Source organism: Acinonyx jubatus, chromosome B3 (genome assembly GCF_027475565.1).
Source record: "Acinonyx jubatus isolate Ajub_Pintada_27869175 chromosome B3, VMU_Ajub_asm_v1.0, whole genome shotgun sequence".
Lineage (NCBI taxonomy): Eukaryota > Metazoa > Chordata > Mammalia > Carnivora > Felidae > Acinonyx > Acinonyx jubatus.
Genome location: NC_069386.1, coordinates 61,239,104 through 61,258,143, shown reverse-complemented (window position 1 = coordinate 61,258,143; position 19,040 = coordinate 61,239,104). Strand labels below are relative to the sequence as shown.

The following is a 19,040-nucleotide window of genomic DNA, read 5'->3' as shown; positions in this document are numbered from 1 at the left end:
AAATCTTTCATGAAAATTTAGAAGGATTCTGTGTTCATATTACTTGAAAGTTTCTTTGTTTATTCCTCTTGATAAATACACTAAAATTGAACCTATAGATCCACTCAAAGTAAAGTCCTCAGATTGACATTCGGAGATTTGCAAATTAAAGTCCACTTATGTTTAAAATTTTTTAATGTGTAAGGTGTGTATGGATCAGTTATGATTCCTTATTTTAAAAGGCTTTTTTTTTTTTTTAAATTAATTGGCCAACTACTGATCCTGGTCATATTGAATAAAAAGGCTTCTATTTCTATTGTAAATCATTTGAAGAAAAATTGTTTCTAGGATAGCTTGGTAGTTATAAGCTCAGGTTTTGAAGTCAGATTTGGGTTTGCATTTTGGCTCTGCCACTTACTAGTTCTATGACTTTGGGGGTTACTTAACTTTTATGACCTTTAGTATCTACATCTATAAAACAACATGGTAATTGTTATAATCATTAAAATGCATATAAACAACATAGCAGAGGGCTTGTCACACTGTATGCATGCAGATGTTCACTGCTTTTTGTAATTTAAACTTTTGAAATTTTAAAGAAGAGGTTCTTGGGGTACACACGCTCTCTGTCTCTCCAACAACAACAAAAAGAGCTTATCAGTAATGAATGATACTTCATATTAAAATAAAAATGAACTAGCCAGATTATTCAAGGCAGATATCAATGCTGCTTATTCAGAAGCTTAATCCTCCCAATGAAAAGAGGTCCCTTCCTCTGGAGTCCATGCTATCTTATCGGAACTGTTAATAAAAAAAGTTTGGTAGGGGCACCTGGGTGGCTCAGTCAGTTAAGCGTCTGACTTTGGCTCAGGTCATGATCTCGCAGTTTGTGAGTTGGAGCCATGCGTCGGGCTCTGTACTGACAGCTCGGAGCCTGGAGCCTGCTTCGGATTCTGTCTCCTTCTTTCTCTGCCCCTCCCCCACTTGTGCTCTGTCTCTCTCTATCAAAAATAAATAAATGTAAAAAATATAAAATAAAATAAAAAGTTCAGTAAAGTAATGTTGATAATCACTGTTCCAGCTCTCTACTTACAGTGAAAACTCATTGAGGTCAAGGATCATCTATCAGACTCTAGTATATAGCATCAAGTATATAGTGAGTGCATAATAAATGCTCTGTTGAATAAAATGAATATTTTAGGTTATTAAAAGGGATAAAATAATGATTTTTGTCAGAGTTCATTAAAAAACCATAACAGATTTTAATGTAAGTGAATTTTGACTTTTGAAAAATTAATAGTATATAATATAGCAAAGAGGAAGCTGAAATCAGTTATCTTTACCTATGTCAAGACTATAAGTTAGCACCATAGGGTTCTAATTAAAAATTACAGATTTTCACTAATCTTTATTTTCTTTTCTAGAGTATTCCAGACAGAGTCTCATATGAAAATAGTAAAGTCAGAAATTACAGGTAAATATGTTATTGCAATCTCTGCTAAATCTGTTTTCTATAAAATTTTCCTGTGGCTGGGGCACGTGGGTGGCTCAGTTTTTTGAGTGTCCAACTCTTGGTTTCAGTTCAGGTCATGATCTCACAGTCATGGTATCGAGCCCCAAGTTGGGCTCTGTGCTGAACATGGAGCCTGCTTAGGATTCTCTCTCTCCCTCTCTCTGCCTCTCTCCTGCTTGTGTGCACCTGTGCATGTACATGCTCTCTCTCAAAATAAATGAACTTTAAAATTTCACTGTTGCCATTTAACCAGGTAATTGATAAAACTTAATAAACTTACTGTCTATCTCACTGCTTAAAAGGTATAACTTGCGGGGCACCTGGGTGGCTCAGTCGGTTAAGCATCCGACTTCAGCTCAGGTCATGAACTCACAGTGAGTTTGAGCCCCACATCGGGCTCTGTGCTGACAGCTCAGAGCCTGGAACTTGCTTTGGATTCTGTGTCTCCCTCTCTCACTGTTCCTCCCCTGCTCGTGTTCTGTCTCTCTCTCAAAAATAAATAAAAATAAGGGCGCCTGGGTGGCGCAGTCGGTTAAGCGTCCGACTTCAGCCAGGTCACGATCTCGCGGTTCGAGCCCCGCGTCAGGCTCTGGGCTGATGGCTCGGAGCCTGGAGCCTGTTTCCGATTCTGTGTCTCCCTCTCTCTCTCTGCCCCTCCCCCATTCATGCTCTGTCTCTCTCTGTCCCAAAAATAAATAAAAAACGTTGAAAAAAAATTTTTTTTAAATAAATAAATAAAAATATATTTTTTAAAATTTATTTTAAAATAAGTGTAACTTGAGACATGAGAGGCAGAAAGTAAGGTGGGTATTTAGTAATTTCTTTTTTTTTAATTGCTATTAATTTTTCTAATGTTTTATCAGTGTATCCTTGAACAAATTTAATTTTTATTTTATTTTTAGACACAGATGCAGGAGAAAATGTTCTATTTATACAGTAAGTAAAGAAAATGTGATTCACATTATATTTTAAAAGCTCTTTATCCCTGTTAAATGCAGTGTTTTTTAAATTAAATTTTTTTTGTTTTTATTTTTGTGTCCCTTTTGTGGAATACTTAAGGTTAATTCAGAAAACAGATTCTTTGCAGAATTTAATATATTGCTTTCTCTCATAAGTGTGTGCATTGTCCAGCTTATCTTTTTAACAGAGTGATGAAACACTCTGCTTTCACATATAAATTCTTAAATATAACAGCTAATACAAGACAATACCAAGTTTTCAGATTTTTTCATTAAATTAGTCTTTCTTATCATAATATAGAGAAAAATAAATACCAATAGCTCTTACACAAATGAAAAGATGTTTATTGTCATTCATCATAAGAGAAATACAAAGACTGTTAATGAGATATAATTTTTCATCTAATCATCTGAGAATATAGGTAAAAAGTCACTCATTGTTAGTGGATGTTAAATTGAAGAAGGCAGCTGGCAGTATCATTCAAAATTTTAAATATACATGTCCTTTGACTCAGCAATTTCATGCCTGGGAATTTATTTCATCAAGATATTTGTAAATGTTTGAAATGATAAACATGTAAGATTATTCACTGCAGCATTTATGTAATAGCAAAAGACGTGAAAGATCCTCAAGATCCATCAGTAAGGGATTGGTTAAATAAATCACAAATTTTCCGTGTAATTGACTACTGTTGAGCTGGAAAAAAAGATTCTTCTTATATACTGATGCAGAAAAGCTTAGGCTTTTCACAGTTAACCACTGTTGATAATTTTGGATGTCCTTGCAGAAATTTAAATGTATTTCCAAGTGATGTGTATCTTTAGTTTTTTTTTTAAGACAAAAATGAGAACATTTAATAGTATGTCTTGTAACACTTTCCATGTTGTTATATATAGATATACCTCAATCTTTTATAATTTGTTGTATGTCTGCATCAGCATTTAGTCAGCTGCCTATTGATGGACATTTGGGTTGTTTTACCTTTTTTTTGTTTGGTTTTCAGGATGAATTTCTAGAAAATGAGTCGCTTTATAGGTTGTTTTTTTGAAAAAAACAGCGGCATATATTAAGCATATTTTTATAGTATCCTTGAAATTAACAAGGCCTTAAGACCAATCTGAAAAGGGTCCTTTAATTGCCTTGTAATTTTTTCCGTCAGAGGAGTCTTTTTAAAGGCTGTCTTTGTATTTTTCTGCCAGTCACCCTATGAAATCCTTAGACCTTCCCTACCCTTTCTAACTGTTGTGATACTTGGTAATTGTTTGGGGTATAGATTTTGAAAATACTTTTTAATTTTTAGGAACAAGAATCCAGAAGATAACTACTGTGAGATTACTGGTGAGTATGACCACAATACTTTTCTTACCATATACCTTTCTCTTTATCCAAATTTCTGACAAAATAATGTGTAAAAGAACTGTGGGAAAAAAATAAGAGAACTCTGTTCTTTACACAAAATCTTCACTTTGATATTTTGCAAACTTCTGTTATTTCTGCCAGACTTGCTGTTCCTCTTGTTTTCTCTATTTTTGGATTCACACTCAGTCATTCACTCCAGTCAGGAGTTGAGTCATTTTTGAACTTTTCCTCATTCCCCATATCCACTTGGTTTCACTCTATTCTTTATCCTAAATGTCCTGCAAATCTGTTACCTGCAAATCATTATTCTTTTGTGGGGTACTATTGTACTTAGTTTCTTATCCTTATGAACCATTTTATATATTTCTAAATCTGATATTACCCACTGACTTAAAATTGTTCAATGACACTTTTTTTGCTTATAGGATAAAACCCACTTCTTTGGCATAGGCTTAGCCCTTTGTAATTTGGCTGGTCTTCTCCAATCTTTTTTTTTTTTTAAGTTTTTTTTTTTTTTAATTCTTGAGAGAGAGAGAGAGAGAGAGAGAGAGAGAGAGAAAGTGTGAGTTGGGAGGGGCAGAGAGAGAGAAGGAGAGAGAATTCCAAGCAGGTTCCACACTGTCAGCGTGGAGCCTGACGTGGGGCTCGACATGAGGCTCAAACTCATAAACCATGAGATTATGGCATGAGCTGAAGTCAGACACTTAGCCAACTGAGCCACCCAGGTGCCCCAACTTCTCCAATCTTATCTCCTGCCCTTTGTAGACATACTTTGTTCTAGCCCATGAAAAAGTATTTATAGTTCTCCATGTTGACTTTTTTTCTGCCTGTATCCATTTATAAATGCTGTTTCTTTTATCTGAAGAGACCTTCCTATTCCAAATTGCCTATCGGTCTCCTCATTTTTCACTTAACTTAGTTTTTCACTTAGCTTAATTTCAGTCCTATTCAAAATAGCCAGTCCATTGTGCCTGGCTGGGTCAGTCAGTGGAGTATGCAACTCTTGATCTCAGGATTGTGAGTTTGATCCCCATAGTGGGTTTAGGGATTACTTAAAAATAAAATCTTAAAAAAAAAAAATAGCCAGTCCACAAAGTGTTACAGTCCATGACAGAAAAGGAACTTGCACTATAATGTAAATCAACTCTGGCAGTAAGCTACTGTTGAGTTAGGTGACATTTTTTTTCTTAGTAAAACTTTCTTGATGAAGGAAATATCACATGATTTACATTGGTTGCAAGCTCCTTATTTCATCATGAATTGGTAACAGGCAGTTCACAGATTGGCACCACACACTAAGTAGTACTGGGTTAAATGGAGCCTTCTCTGACAAAACCAAGGAATCACTCTGTCTTGTACTATCATACCATACCTTTTATGTCTTAGTCTTTTGTAGAATTTACACATTGTATTTCAGGTATTTACTTCTGGCTGTCTTATTAAACTAGGAACTCTGAGTCCAGAAATTTTGTTTATTCTTTGTGCCTTGGTAGGTAGTTGAGTTTTGAGGCATATAATGGGTTCTGAGTAAATATTTGTTGGATAAATGAATGAAAGCTTGATATATAAGTAAAACTTTGAACAAAAAACCTATAATGGGGCACCTGGGTGGCTCAGTCAGTTGAGCATTCAACTTCAGCTCAGGTCATGAACTCGCAGTCTGTGAGTTTGAGCACCACTTCGGGTTCTGTGTGATAGCTCAGAGTCTGGAGCCTGCTTCAGATTCTGTGTCTGTCTCTCTCTGTGCGCCGACCCCAATCACACTCTGTCTTTCAAAAATGAATAAAATGTTAAAAAAAAATTTTTTTAATAAAAAAGCCTATAATTACTTCATCATATTCAATCAGGGTTGCCATAAACTCTTTAAAACTTTTTTTAATGTTTATTTATTTTTGAGAGACAGAGAATGAACAGGGGAAGGGCAGAGAGAGAGGGAGACAAAGAATCTGAAGCAGGCTCCAGGCTCTGAGGTGTTATGTTATTACAGAGCCCGATGTGGGGCTCGAACTCACAAACTGAAATCATGACCTGAGTTGAAGTTGGATGCTTAATGTCTGATAGAGCCATCCAGGTGCCCTGCTATAAACACTTTAAAATGTTCTAAAGATTTTTGTGATGTGTACCAGTGTTGTATGGAAGTGTTGAATCACTATATTGTACACCCGAAACTAATATTACACTGTATGTTAACCACTTGGCTGACTGGAATTTAAATAAAAACATAAAAAAATGGTCTAAAGATTTGCCTTTAAATTTAAGTATTATAAAATGTATTTCCTGTTTTATATAGCGTCTTCAATCCCTTCCTATTTCAAAAGTCCATTTGTGACCTAAATCTTTATATTTCAATTCAAAAAGTCTTGAGTCTAATCTCTTATTTTCATTCTCATTTTCTCTTACCCAAACATAAATTTTCATCCTCTTTATATCTGCAATATTGTAGCAGCTCCTCATTGGTTCATCTTCTCTTAAATCTACTTTCTTCTTCTCTGGAGTTATTTTTTATAAAACGCACATCTCATCATGGAAGCATCTAGATCCTTTAACGTAGAGGCACCTGGGTGGCTCAGTTGGTTAAGTGTCCGACTTCAGCTCAGGTCATGATCTCGGGGTTTGTGAGTTCGAGCCCTACGTTGGGCTGTGCTGACAGCTCAGAGCCTGGAGCCTGCTTTGGATTCTGTGTCTCTCTCTTTGCCTCTCCCCTGATCATGCTCTGTCTCTCAAAAATAAATAAACATTAAAAAAAAATGTTTAGATTCTTTAACATAAAATAAAAGATGCTTCAAAATCTTTATCTAACATTTCATTTATTTTATTTTATTTTTTTATGAGAGAGAATGCGCGTGAGTCAGGGAGAGGGACAGAGAGAAAGAGAGAATCTCAGGCAGGCTCCCTGCAGTGCTTGATATGGGGCTGAATCCCATGACCCTGGGACCGTGACCTGAGCTGAAACCAAGAGTCTGACATTCAACCAACTGAGCCACCCAGTTACTCCTTACTCTAACATATCTATCTCATCAGCTGGGTATTCTTTCCCATGTAACCTCTACTATCCAGAGAATAAAAATAAAATGGTGGGGAAAAAAAAGTACTCCAAACTTTCCAACTTTACAGTTCCCCCTTTAAAATCACTACATCCGTGGGGCGTTTGGGTGGCTTAGTCGGTTGGGTGTCTGACTTCAGCTCAGGTCATGATCTCCTGGTTTGTGGGTTCGAGCCCCGCGTCTGGCTCTGTGCTGACAGCTCAGAGCCTGCAGCCTGCTTCGGATTCTGTCTCTGGCTCTCTCTGCCCCTCCCCTGCTTGTGCTCGGTCTCTCTGTCTCTAAAATAAATAAACATTAAAAAAAAAATTTTTTTTTTTAAATCACTACATCCTAGGAGTGCCTGAGTGGCTCAGTTGGTTAAGTGTCTCTTTTTTTTTTTTAATGTTTATTTATTTCTGAGACAGAGACCGAGCATGAGTGGGGGAGGGGCAGAGAGAGAGGGAGACACAGAATCAAGCAGGCTCCAGGCTCCGAGCTGTCAGCACAGAGCCCAACACGGGGCTCGAACTCACAAACCATGAGATCATGACCTGAGCCGAAGTCGGTCACTCAACCGACTGAGCCACCCTGGCACCCCAAAGCGTCTAACTCTTGATATTGGCTCAGGTCATAATCTCACAGCTGTGAGATTGGGCCCCGCATTGGGCTCCATGCTGAGCGTGGAGCCTGCTTGGGATTCTCTCCCTCTCTCTGCCTCTCCTTCATTTGCTCTCTCTCTCTCAAAATAAATAAACTTTGATAAAACAAATTTACCACATTCTAAAAATATTTCAGTCACATAGAGAATATAATAATCGCTGATCTCTCTGTCCCTAAAATGGGACAATTGGAAGTCTTAATGAAATTTAATACCTAAGTTCTTATGAAGGGCTTAGTAACTGATAATACTAAGTAAATACTCATAAATGATAAAGAACCTAAGGAAAGAAAAATCAGGCTCTTGATAATATATTTTTTTCTTATTGACTATAGTTTTTTCTTCTTTTTCAATAGGAATGAACACATTGCTTTGTGCTCCCATTCAGTCTCAGATGCAACAGAGAGAGGTATGAGTTCATGCATGTGCCTTTATATTTTAGTCTCCCTTGATAGTTAACACACAAAAACATTAATGGTAATGGCATGATTTAGTGGTTAATTACCAAAGTGGACCAGCATAGACTGGAAAACTTCTTACCTTTTCAGTTAACTAAGGACAGTTCAGTCACAACCAGTATAAATAATAGGGAAATATATTAATTATATCAGGACTTCTCAAACTGTAATGAGCATATGAACTCAGGATTTTGTTGAAATATAGATACTTTTCCAGTACATCTGGCGCAGGCCCTGTGATTCTTTACTTCTAATCTCCTGATGATACTAGTGCACGGACCGTACTTTGAGTAGCAAGAAGTTAGGCTGTATCCTTACAAATAAAACCACTGCTTTAAGATTCAAAAAGAACCCAACTTCTAAGAGTAGAGCATACTATAAATTAGCTGTCATGCACTTATCCCTTTCTCAGTCTTTTTTATTTAGCGTGAGAATGACCTATCTAACTAGTAATTAGAATTTTTATTATAATTGACATCGTCAGTCTTTTTCATGTTTTAGTCGTTCTAGTAGGTGTATAATTAACCTTGAACTTTCAATTTGTGCAAAAATATGCTACATACCATGTCACTGATTCAGACAAACAGTATATCATGAAACCATCATTGAGGATTGTTTATATAGTACTCTGTATATAGTACATGTTATAAAATACCTTTCTAAAAGTTTGCATTTGATCTAATCTCCTACATTTTGCTTTCATTATAGATTTCAGTTGCAGAACACAGCCATGAAAAGAAACATGCACATGACCAGACAGTCGTCTTTTCAGATGAAAACCAGATGGATCTAACAACAAGTCACACTGTGATGATTACCAAAGGCCTTTTAGATTGTACCAAAAGTGAAAAATCCACTAAGATAGATACCACATCATTTCTGGCTAACTTAAAGCTCCATACTAAGGATTTAGGAATGAAAAAGGAATTAAATTTTTCCATGGATCAAAGCACTTCTTCAGAAAAGAAAATAAATTTTAATGACTTCATAAAAAGATTGAAAACAGGAAAATCTAATGCTTTAACAGGACCGGATAAAGAAAATTTTGAGATATCTGTTCATCCCAAAGAATCAAATAGGGCCTCTTCTGTACATCAAATGCATGTATCTCTTAGGGTAGATGAAAATAGCAATAATATGACTAGAATCTTTAGAGAACAAGATGATGAGATGAATTTCACCCAGTGTCATACAGCCAATATTCAGACTTTGGTTCACACATCCAGTGAGACCAGCTTAAGGGAATTTAAAGGTGATGATATTACAATTTATGGCAATGACTTTATGGACTTGACAGTTAATCACACTATCCAGAATTTTCCCTCAGCAGATAATTTATCTAATACAGAAAATCAAACTCAGAATGTCATGATGGATATTCCAACAGCTTATGGAACTAAAGCTCCAGGAAAGAAGACATTCTTAAAGAATAAACTGAGTGCTGCTTTTCAAGACCCTTCTTTCAACCCTAAGGGTGAAATACATACTATCAGAAGTCCTATTACAGAGACAGAAACTCACATAGTCACACAGACTTCTAACCAAGATGCCAGAACATTGGCCATGATCCCAGAATCTATATGTGTGAGCCCAGCTACTCAAGATCATAAAACATTTTTCTGTTCTAGCAGTAATGATGCTATGGAACTAACCAAGTGTCTCTCAGGTATGAGAGAAGAGAAAAATTTACTGAAGAATGAGAGTAATTATTCTAAAATATATCCCAATCCAGATACCATGTCTCTTGTCACAGAGAAAACTGTTTATTTAGGAGAGGATAGCATGGACATTACCAGGAGTCATACAGTTGCAATAGATAATCAGATTTTTAAACAAGATCAGACAAACATACAGAGAGCAGACACACGAGTATCTGAAAAAGAAATGATGCTCCAAAATCTCAAAACCATGTCAGAGGATGAAGAAATAAATATAAATTGTAGCTCAGTTCCTCATGAATTTAAGGGAAGATTACAGCAGAGCCTGGCAAATTCTTCATCCTTTTCATTGACTGACAAAAAGACTGAAATATTCACAGATGAAGATATGGATTTGAGTAGAAGCCACACAACTAACCTAGGAAGTCAAGTTCCTCTTGCATCTTACAATCTAACATCTGAGAATACCAGTAAATTTCACTCTCAAAGCAAAAGCTCTTCAAATGAATGGGAAGAAATGACCAAAAGTCATATGGAACCATCCCAACAGCCAGACAGAATATCTAAAAACACCCCAACTGACACCTGGGGCAAAGACAAAGATCAAGTTTTCAAGATTGCACCCTATCTTGACAAAGATTCTCCTCAGTCAGCTGATGCTAATCAAGACATAGCAACAAGCCATAATATGGTATACTCTGGTGGAAATCTTGAGAAACAAGTAACACTGGGAAATAGTGGAAATACAGTTTTATGTCAGCAACCTTTATTTCCTACCACAGAGTCATTTTCTGTATTAGAAGGACAGTCTACCATGAAAAATCATAATATTGCTGTTAACAGTTACACAGTGAAATCTGCATCAGGCCAGAATTCTAAACTGCCTGAGCCACTAAGGAAAAGTTTAGGCAATCCCACACTTGACTGTTCTCATGACAAGACAATTATTTGTTCAGAGGAAGAACAAAATATGGATCTAACCAAGAGTCATACTGTTGTCATTGGATTTGGTCCTTCTGAGGTACAAGAATTGGGTAAGACTGATTTAGAAAATACTAACAGCCAGCTGACAACAGTAAACAAACAGATAGCTGTAAAAGTCGAAAAATGTAGTAAAACTCCTGCAGAGAAAATTGGAGTATTTGTTTCTAATGATAACATAGATGTGTTGGAGGACAAAAGTATACAGAAACTTGGATTTCTGAATGAAAAGCAAGATGTCAAAATTTGTGGAAGGAAAAGTGTTGGCAGACTAAAAGTTGATAAGACTATTGTATTTTCAGAGGGTGATGAGAATGATATGGATATCACCAAGAGTTTTACAGTGGAAATAAATCATAAACCTTTATTAAATGAACAAGATTTTCATTTGGTGCCTTTGGCAGGAACTTCTAAAACTGTTTTGTATACGTGTGGGCAAGATGACATGGAGGTCACTAGAAGTCACACAACTGCTATAGAATGTAAAACTGTCTCACTGGACGAAATCACTAGGCCTGTTGACAAAACTGTAATGTTTGTAGATAATTACAATGAACTGGAAATGACAAAGTCCCACACTGTTTTCATTGACTTCCAAGCAAAGGATAGGACTGTGCTTACAGACAGACCTGACTTTGAACTATGCAAAAGAAAAAGCCCAGAAAAGCCAAGAGTGACATTTCCTTCTGCAGAGGACAGTGTTTTCTTTCCAGAGAATGGTGAAAGTGACCATTCAGCAGCAAAAGTCAATAAGCTAACACCACTGACAGAATGGCCTAACATTGGTCCTATAGAGAAAGCTGTAGGATTTATAGCTGGTGATAACATGGAAGTGCCTAAATCAACCGTTTGGAAAAATGACAAAGATGTACCAAAGCCTGAACTTCTGAATGATACTATATCACGCAAAAGTCAGAGAAGGAAAAGCCTTAGTCTCAAAAATGACAAAACTGCATTTTTCAAAAATGATAAAAATGGTATGGATATCACCCAGAGTTGTACAGTGAAAATAAGTAACAAAAGTGTCCTGGAAGATAGAGAGGATTCCCGTTTGGTGCCTTTGGCAGGAACTTCTAAAACTGTTTTGTATACATGTGGGCAGGATGACATGGAGATGACTAGAAGTCACACAACTGCCTTAGAATGTGAAACTGTCTCACCAGATAAAATAACTACTAGGCCTATGGACAAAACTGTAATGTTTGTAGATAATCACTGTGATCTGGAAGTTACCAAATCCCATACTGTTTTCATTGATTGTCAAGCCACAGAGGAAATTCTTCAAGAGTGCCCTAAATTTGGAATAGCTAAAGGAAAAACCTTGGGTATTTCTTTTCATAATGATGGTCACTCTATTCAAGAACTCACTGAAAAACAAGCACTGGCTGTAGAAAACAAAATTGTTTACTCTGAGCAAAAGCATCATGTGATACCCTCTGTTCCTATTAATACACTGTCTGGGGGTCAAAGTCAGTTAGAAATGATCAAATTCAATAAGACTGTGGATGAGCAGGTCAGGGGGAAAGTTGTAGACCAGGCCTATACATTGGAAAAAGCCAAAACTGAAAGCTGTCAGTTAAATAGTACAGATAGAAGAAACATGGATTTTACAAACAGTCATGCAACTGCTATGTGTGGATCCAGTGATAATTATTCCTGTTTACCAAATGCTATTTCCTATTTTGACAATTTGGAGGGGAATGTCATGTCCTCAGATGATAAAGATGAGAAAGCCAGTAATTGCCCAATGCAAAACAATCTTGTTTATGCAAACAATTTAGCCAATGAATATTACTTGAAATCTGAGGGACTGCCTCTCTCTGCTTCTTGTTCTTTGTTAGAGGAAGAAGTTACTCAAACCATTACCAAAGGACACTTAGACTGTGCTACAACAGTGCTCAAAGATCAAGATCTGATTAAGGAGCCCCAAAATGTGATAGCTAATCAAACTTTAATATATAGTCAAGATCTGGGGGAGGTAACTAAACCTAATTCAAAGCGAGTATCTTTTAAGCTCCCAAAGGATCAAATGGAGGGCTTTGTTGATAAGGCAGAACATAATTTAAAGATGACCTTTGTTGATGATGTCTGTGTGGCTTCTAAACCTCATCTCTCAACCCAGCTATCTCCATTATCTCAACAAGGACAAATAATTGTGAATAAAGATGAAACAGTATTGTCTAACACTGGAAATAAGGATTTAAATATTGTTATGGGAAATTCTTCTGTACCCACATGTGCAAATGAGTCCAAAATGCTCAATAATGCCCAACAGTATACTATAGCCTGTAAAAAAGAGCTGAGGAAAAATATTCAGGCAGCTAAATACAATACAGATTTCCACAGTAACTCTGACTTGACTAAGCAAGTTATTCACACTCATGCTAATTCTAGAGAAGCATCATCTCCTGAAATTGCATCTAATACTGCAAGTTTTAGTAGTGTCAAATCAGATCTGAATAATTTGAATGGAAAAACTGAAGAATGTTTAGATTTCCAAACTGCTCATATACCACCTTCTTCAGAACAATTACTTGCATTGGTAAATAAGGCACACAATCATATGAGTATAGAGCAAGCTACAGAAATACATAATATTAACACAGTGTCCAGCAATGTTGAAGATGATAGAGATAAAGAAAATAAAATTTCTCATAATGGAACTGAAACTGTCTCTGTACCACTCACAGTTGTAAAAGATAAAGTAAGGAGACGTTCTTTGGGAATATTTTTGCCCAGATTGCCAAATAAGAGAAATTGTAGTGTCACTGGTATTGATGACCTGAAGCAGATTCAAGGAGATACAGCTGATTTAAGTCACTTAGAAACTCAACCAGTCTTCAGTAAGGAATCAAGCATTGAGTTTGTTGCAACTAAGCTGAACTTAAGTCCATCTCAATATATAAATGAGGAAAACCTTCCAATATACCCTGGTGAGATTAATTCCTCAGACTCTATTATCGTAGAAACTGAGGAAAAGGCTTTGATTGGGACATATCAAAGAGAGATTTCACCATCTGAAAATAAAATAAGAGAAACCAGTAATAGCCAAAAAAGAACCTGGACACAAGAAGATGATGATATTCAGAATGAGACAAAAATCAGAAAAAGTGAGATTAGGTTTAGTGATACTCCACAAGATCAGGAGGTAAGCTCTGTCTTGAACTAAGGAATGTTATTTATTTTTTTAAATATGTATTCATTTATTTTGAGAGAGAGAACACATGTGCATGAGCAGGGGAGGGGCAAAGAGAGAATCCCAAGCAGCCTCCACACCAGTTCAGGGCTCTAACTCATGACCCTGAGATCATGACCTAAGCAGAAATCTTTAGTCAGTAACTGACTGAGCCACACAGGTGGCCCTTGAATTTTAATTTTAAGGCAGAAGTTGATGAGCAGGAATTGATTATTTCCAGCTATAGGGCTGGGGAAATAATCGTGTGTGGCATGTTAAGAAATTATTTGACTAACAATTTGAAGTGACAAATCACAAAAAAATGAAATGGGAAGTTGTATAAAAATTAATGCTGAAATTGTGCAATTTGTCATTGTGTGTTTGCATATGAGAATCTCCACGCAGGGTGTATGTAGTTTGAAAAGTTATCTTTAGTGTTCTAAATATCTAGAGGGTAAAAAACAAAACAAAACTTTTTGTTATGCAAACTGCATAAAGAAAAGCCTGCTTGAATTTTCTTGGCTAATGAAGATACGTGAAAGCTGAGAGTCCATTTCTTTAGTGAATGAGAGAATGCCTAAGTCAAGCCCAGTATCTCAAGGTGAAGTAAGTGAGATTCTGAATTTATGAAAGAGGTCATAGATTTTTTTTTTTTTTGAAGTTGAAGGAATACTCATTTAGATAACTTGGAGAGAATGAAACCTATCACTCAAATTGAGTTGTATAGGTGGAGAAATAAAGATTAGAAAGTATCAGAGATTGATAGAAAACAGAGTTTAAATGCTATTAAGAAATATGTGTGTGAGCTTAGAAAATTATTTTAGTACTTCTATAGTATGAGGTCCTGAGGAAATGAAGCTTTGAAGTAGTATCAGTGATAGAAAATTTAAAACTAAAAAGATTCCATAAAAATTATTAATATTTTTTTTAATGTTTATTTATTTTTGAAAGAGACAGAGACAGAATGCAAGTGGATTAGGGGCAGAGAGAGAGGGAGACACAGAGTCCAAAGCAGGCTCCAGGCTCCAGGCTCCGAGCTGTCAGCACAGAGCCTGATACGAGGCTCGAACCCACGAGCTGTGAGATCATGACCTGAGCTGAAGTCGGACTCTCAACTGACTGAGCCACCCAGGCGCCCCAAAAATTAGTATTATTTTGTTCAGTAGATAGTGAATATCTGCTGTGTCCTGGGTGTTGTTTAGGAGCTGGGAATGAATCAATGAGAATTTACAGAAAAAAAAATCAGTTCTCATGGAGATTACATTCTAACATTTAGACCAAGAACATGTTGTCTTCAAAACTTATGTAAGTAGTAGGTGAAAATGGCGTTTAAGGCTGTAAAGTCAAATGGCTAAAATGGTAAAAGCAAGACCACATCCCTTATTTGACATCAGCCAAAGGAATGTTGGTCACCTGGGGAAAGAAGTACTAAAGCCTGGAAGTAAGTTTCTTTGTGCTCTAGCCAGAGCCACTATGTATAGCCAATTTTCTATGCTGGTTTATTTCAGCGTAGTAGCCCTGACCCTGGGGGCTAGTAGTTAAATAATTGGATAGGTCAACATTTGTCAGTTCATTGGATCTGTCTTTAACTTAGACACATCTGAGAAACCATTTGCTTATGCGGTATAATGCACAAGGTGATTTCTATATATTCTTAAATAAATTACTTTAAAGGTTTAATAAGTTGCTTATTACTTATTCTAATTTGTTACTGAGGTATTTCATATAAATTATAGATAAGTTTTATGTTAAGAAGTAGTATTTGTTAGCATTTAACAAACATTTAGTTATTTATAGGTATACAAAGTCCTAACTTCATGCTGATGATGTTCCTTAATTGATAATTTCAGATTTTTGATCACCATGCTGAAGGGGATATAGATAAAAATGCTAACAGTGTATTAATAAAGAGCCTAAGCAGGACACCGTGTAGTTGCAGCAGTTCTCTGGATTCGATCAAGGCCGATGGGACTTCTCTGGACTTCAGCAGTAAGATCTTCATGAAGGCTGAATAATAGAAGTCATCTGCTTACTTGACTAATAATAAATGTATTTCAGTTTAGGAGATATTTAAAATTTATTTAAGCTTTTTGGGAGTTATAGCTAATTGATAAGTAAAATATTTAGTCTCTTTTTAATTCTTAGTAATTTTAATAAATTGAGAAGTGATAGACTATAAACGGTAAGAGAAACATTGAATGGGGCCTTAAAATTGTGATATACTTTGCACTATAAATGACTCTCTTCCCCAAAAGATCCTAGTGGATATCTTCAATAGAATGAACCACACATACAAACCTGAATGATGGTTAAAATTAAGCTTACAATTCAGTTTTGACATGTTCATCTCCTGAATTTGCTTTACCTCTAGCACACCACAATAGTCAAATGGAATCACAGTTCCTCAGAGACACTATTTGTGAAGAGAGCTTGAAGGAGGTATGTTAAAATACTTACGTTTCTGTTGCAACTGTTTTCCTCTTTTTGTTTTTAAATTTTTTTAGGGGAGCTTGGGTGGCTCAATCGGTTAAGTATCCAAGTCTTTGATTTCGGCTCAGGTCATGATCTCACAGTTCAAGAGATCAAGCCCCAGGCTGATCAGCTCTCTCCCTCTCTCTCTCTCTCTCTCTGCCCCTCCCCTGCTCACTCTTTCTCTCTCAAAAAAAAGAAACTTAAAAAAATGTTTTTTTAATTATGAAATACTTCAACTATACAGAAAACAAGTGTTTTTTATTAAGGACCCAGCATGTTCATTAGTCATATGGAGTAGAAATCACAATTAGAAGACCTATGTTTTATAATTTGTTCTTAATTCTATTGTTACTGAATAACATTAAGAAATACTATTAGATAAAATCTTTTCATGTATAGTACAGATATTTAGATATTTCCACAAATATACTGTAAGCTATTTAGAAACAAAGTAGGGTGTTACAGGCAAAAAGAACTCACTTTGAATAGTTGTGCAAACTTTTTTTCTTTCCTCAGAAACTCAAAGATGGGAAAATTACAATAAAGGAGTTCTTTATACTTCTTCAGGTCCACATTTTGATACAGAAACCCCGACAGAGCAATCTCCCAACCAGAGTAAGTGCAATTTCTTGACAAAATAGTTACCTCAGTCAAAATGTATTGTACTTGTTTATCAGACTGCATCAAAATGTGTGTTTATACAAAACAGAAAAAGAATCTAAGGAAGCATATTTTCCTGCAGAAAGTTTTTCTATAGTAGGTATATTGTGCTTAGCATAAAAATTGATTTTTTGTAGTGTCATAGATTTTGATAAGGTGAAATTTTATTTTTTCTCATTCCTTGCTATGTATTTTGTCTTTGATCCTTTTTCTTGAACATATACTTTTTCACACTATTATAAAAATCCAAGTATAAAAAATTTTTAATAAACATTTTTCAAAATCAAAATTATGTAAGATTATACAATGTTTGAATTATATAATCAACAAACTCAATTTAAAAGATTAATAGAAAAATTTAATAGGAATATTTTTTTCTCTTAAGTCTGTTGAACATTTATAAAAATTAGTTATGCCCTTGACCACAAAGAAAGTATTAACAGACTGAAAAAAAAATGGAGATTTTACGGACAATATCACCTGATCTTAATCCAATAAAATTAGAACTAATAAAAGGACTAAAACATTCTTAACCTTCTTGGAAATTGAGAAATACACTTGTAGATAACTGTGAGATCAGAGAGGGAATCAAGACCATTAAGAAAGCACAGTAAAGGAGAATATTTAATGCAAATCTATGTGAAATACAGCAAAAATTATACTTAACAGAAAATTAAAAGTATTAGATATCATTGTTATTATAGGAGAGAACCTAAAAATAAAGGAATTTTTAATGCTCACTTTAAGAAATTGGAAAATGAGGGGCGTCTGGGTGGCCCATTTGGTTAAGCGTCTGACTCTTGATTTCGGCTCAAGTCATGATCTCATGGTTCATGAGTTCAAGCCCCGCATCGGGATCTGTGCTGTCAGCATGGAGTCTGCTTTGGATCCTCTGTCCTCCTCTCTGCCTCTGCCCCACTCATGCATGCGTATACACCATGCACTCACAAACTCTCTCAAAAATAAATATTGAAAAAAAAAAAGAGGGGCGCCTGGTGGCTCAGTCGGTTAAGCGTCTGACTTCAGCTCAGGTTGTGATCTCGCGGTCTGTGAGTTCGAGCCCTGCGTCGGGCTCTGTGCTGACAGTTCAGAGCCTGGAGCCTGCTTCAGATTCTGTGTCTCTCTCTCTCTCTCTCTGACCCTCCCCTGTTCATGCTCTGTCTCTCTCTGTCTCAAAAATAAATAAACATTAAAAAATTTTTTTAAATAAAAAAAAAAAAAAAAAGAAATCGGAAAATGAACCATAAAATAATATCCATAAAAAAGACATGAAGACAGAATTAATGCAGATAAATGGTAAAAGCTAATGAGACAGGAAACAAAAATTAGTAGAAAGAATAGCAAATCCAAAAACTGGTACTTTGAAAAAAACAATAAAATAAGAAAACTCTTGAAGACCCTAATTAAGAAAAAAAGACATGAGCACCTGGGTGGCTTGGTCAGTTAAGCATCCAACTCTTGATTTCAGCTCCGGTCATCAGGTCATGATCTCACAGTTAATGCGATAGAGTCCCACAATTGGGCTCTGTGCTGACAGCCAAAGTCCGCTTGGGATTCTCTCTCTCTCTCTCTGTCTCTCTCTCTCTCTCTGACCCTCCCCTGCTTGTGCGTGCATGAGTGCATGCACTCTCTCAAAATAAGTAAATAAACATTTAAAAAAGAAAGAAAGAAAAAGAGAGAGCTAAAATATAGATGGTTGAGAAAGAAGACCTGTCCAGAGATTAAAATGATTTTTTTAAATCCATCAACTCTGACAACAAATTTTAAGACCCAGATGATTTTTTTTAATGTTTATTTATTTTTGAGAGACAGAGATAGACAGAGCGTGAGTTGGGGAGGGGCAGAGAGAGAGGGAGACACAGAATCCAAAGCAGGCTCCAGGCCCTGAGCTGTCAGCACAGAGCCTGATGCAGGGCTCAAACTCACAAGTGGTGACATCATGACCTGAGCCGAAGTTGGACGCTCAACCGACTGAGCCACCCAGGTACCCCCAGATGATTTTTTAGCAAGGTATAAATTACCGAAATTAACCTAAGACATGGAAAACTTTTATTCTCATCGAAAATTTTATTTTATAACTTACCACTAAAATTGTCACTAGAACCAGATGAGTTCTATCTAGCTTTTAAAGAATGAACCTACAC

General features: G+C 36.0%; 1 protein-coding gene across 4 annotated transcripts in view; it reads left to right on the top strand.

Moving 5' to 3' along the window:
* The window catches only part of KNL1 (kinetochore scaffold 1), a 67,786-nt gene that overhangs the window by 22,802 nt on the left and 25,944 nt on the right, over window positions 1-19,040 (top strand). For all 4 annotated transcript variants that reach the window (XM_027066954.2, XM_027066957.2, XM_027066958.2 and 1 more), the window contains 8 exons: window positions 1,404-1,453; window positions 2,395-2,428; window positions 3,753-3,790; window positions 7,849-7,901; window positions 8,659-13,737; window positions 15,615-15,753; window positions 16,136-16,203; window positions 16,753-16,851. In XM_027066954.2, coding sequence (XP_026922755.1) covers window positions 1,404-1,453; window positions 2,395-2,428; window positions 3,753-3,790; window positions 7,849-7,901; window positions 8,659-13,737; window positions 15,615-15,753; window positions 16,136-16,203; window positions 16,753-16,851 — 5,560 coding nt within the window. The remainder of the gene's footprint in view (window positions 1-1,403; window positions 1,454-2,394; window positions 2,429-3,752; window positions 3,791-7,848; window positions 7,902-8,658; window positions 13,738-15,614; window positions 15,754-16,135; window positions 16,204-16,752; window positions 16,852-19,040) is intronic.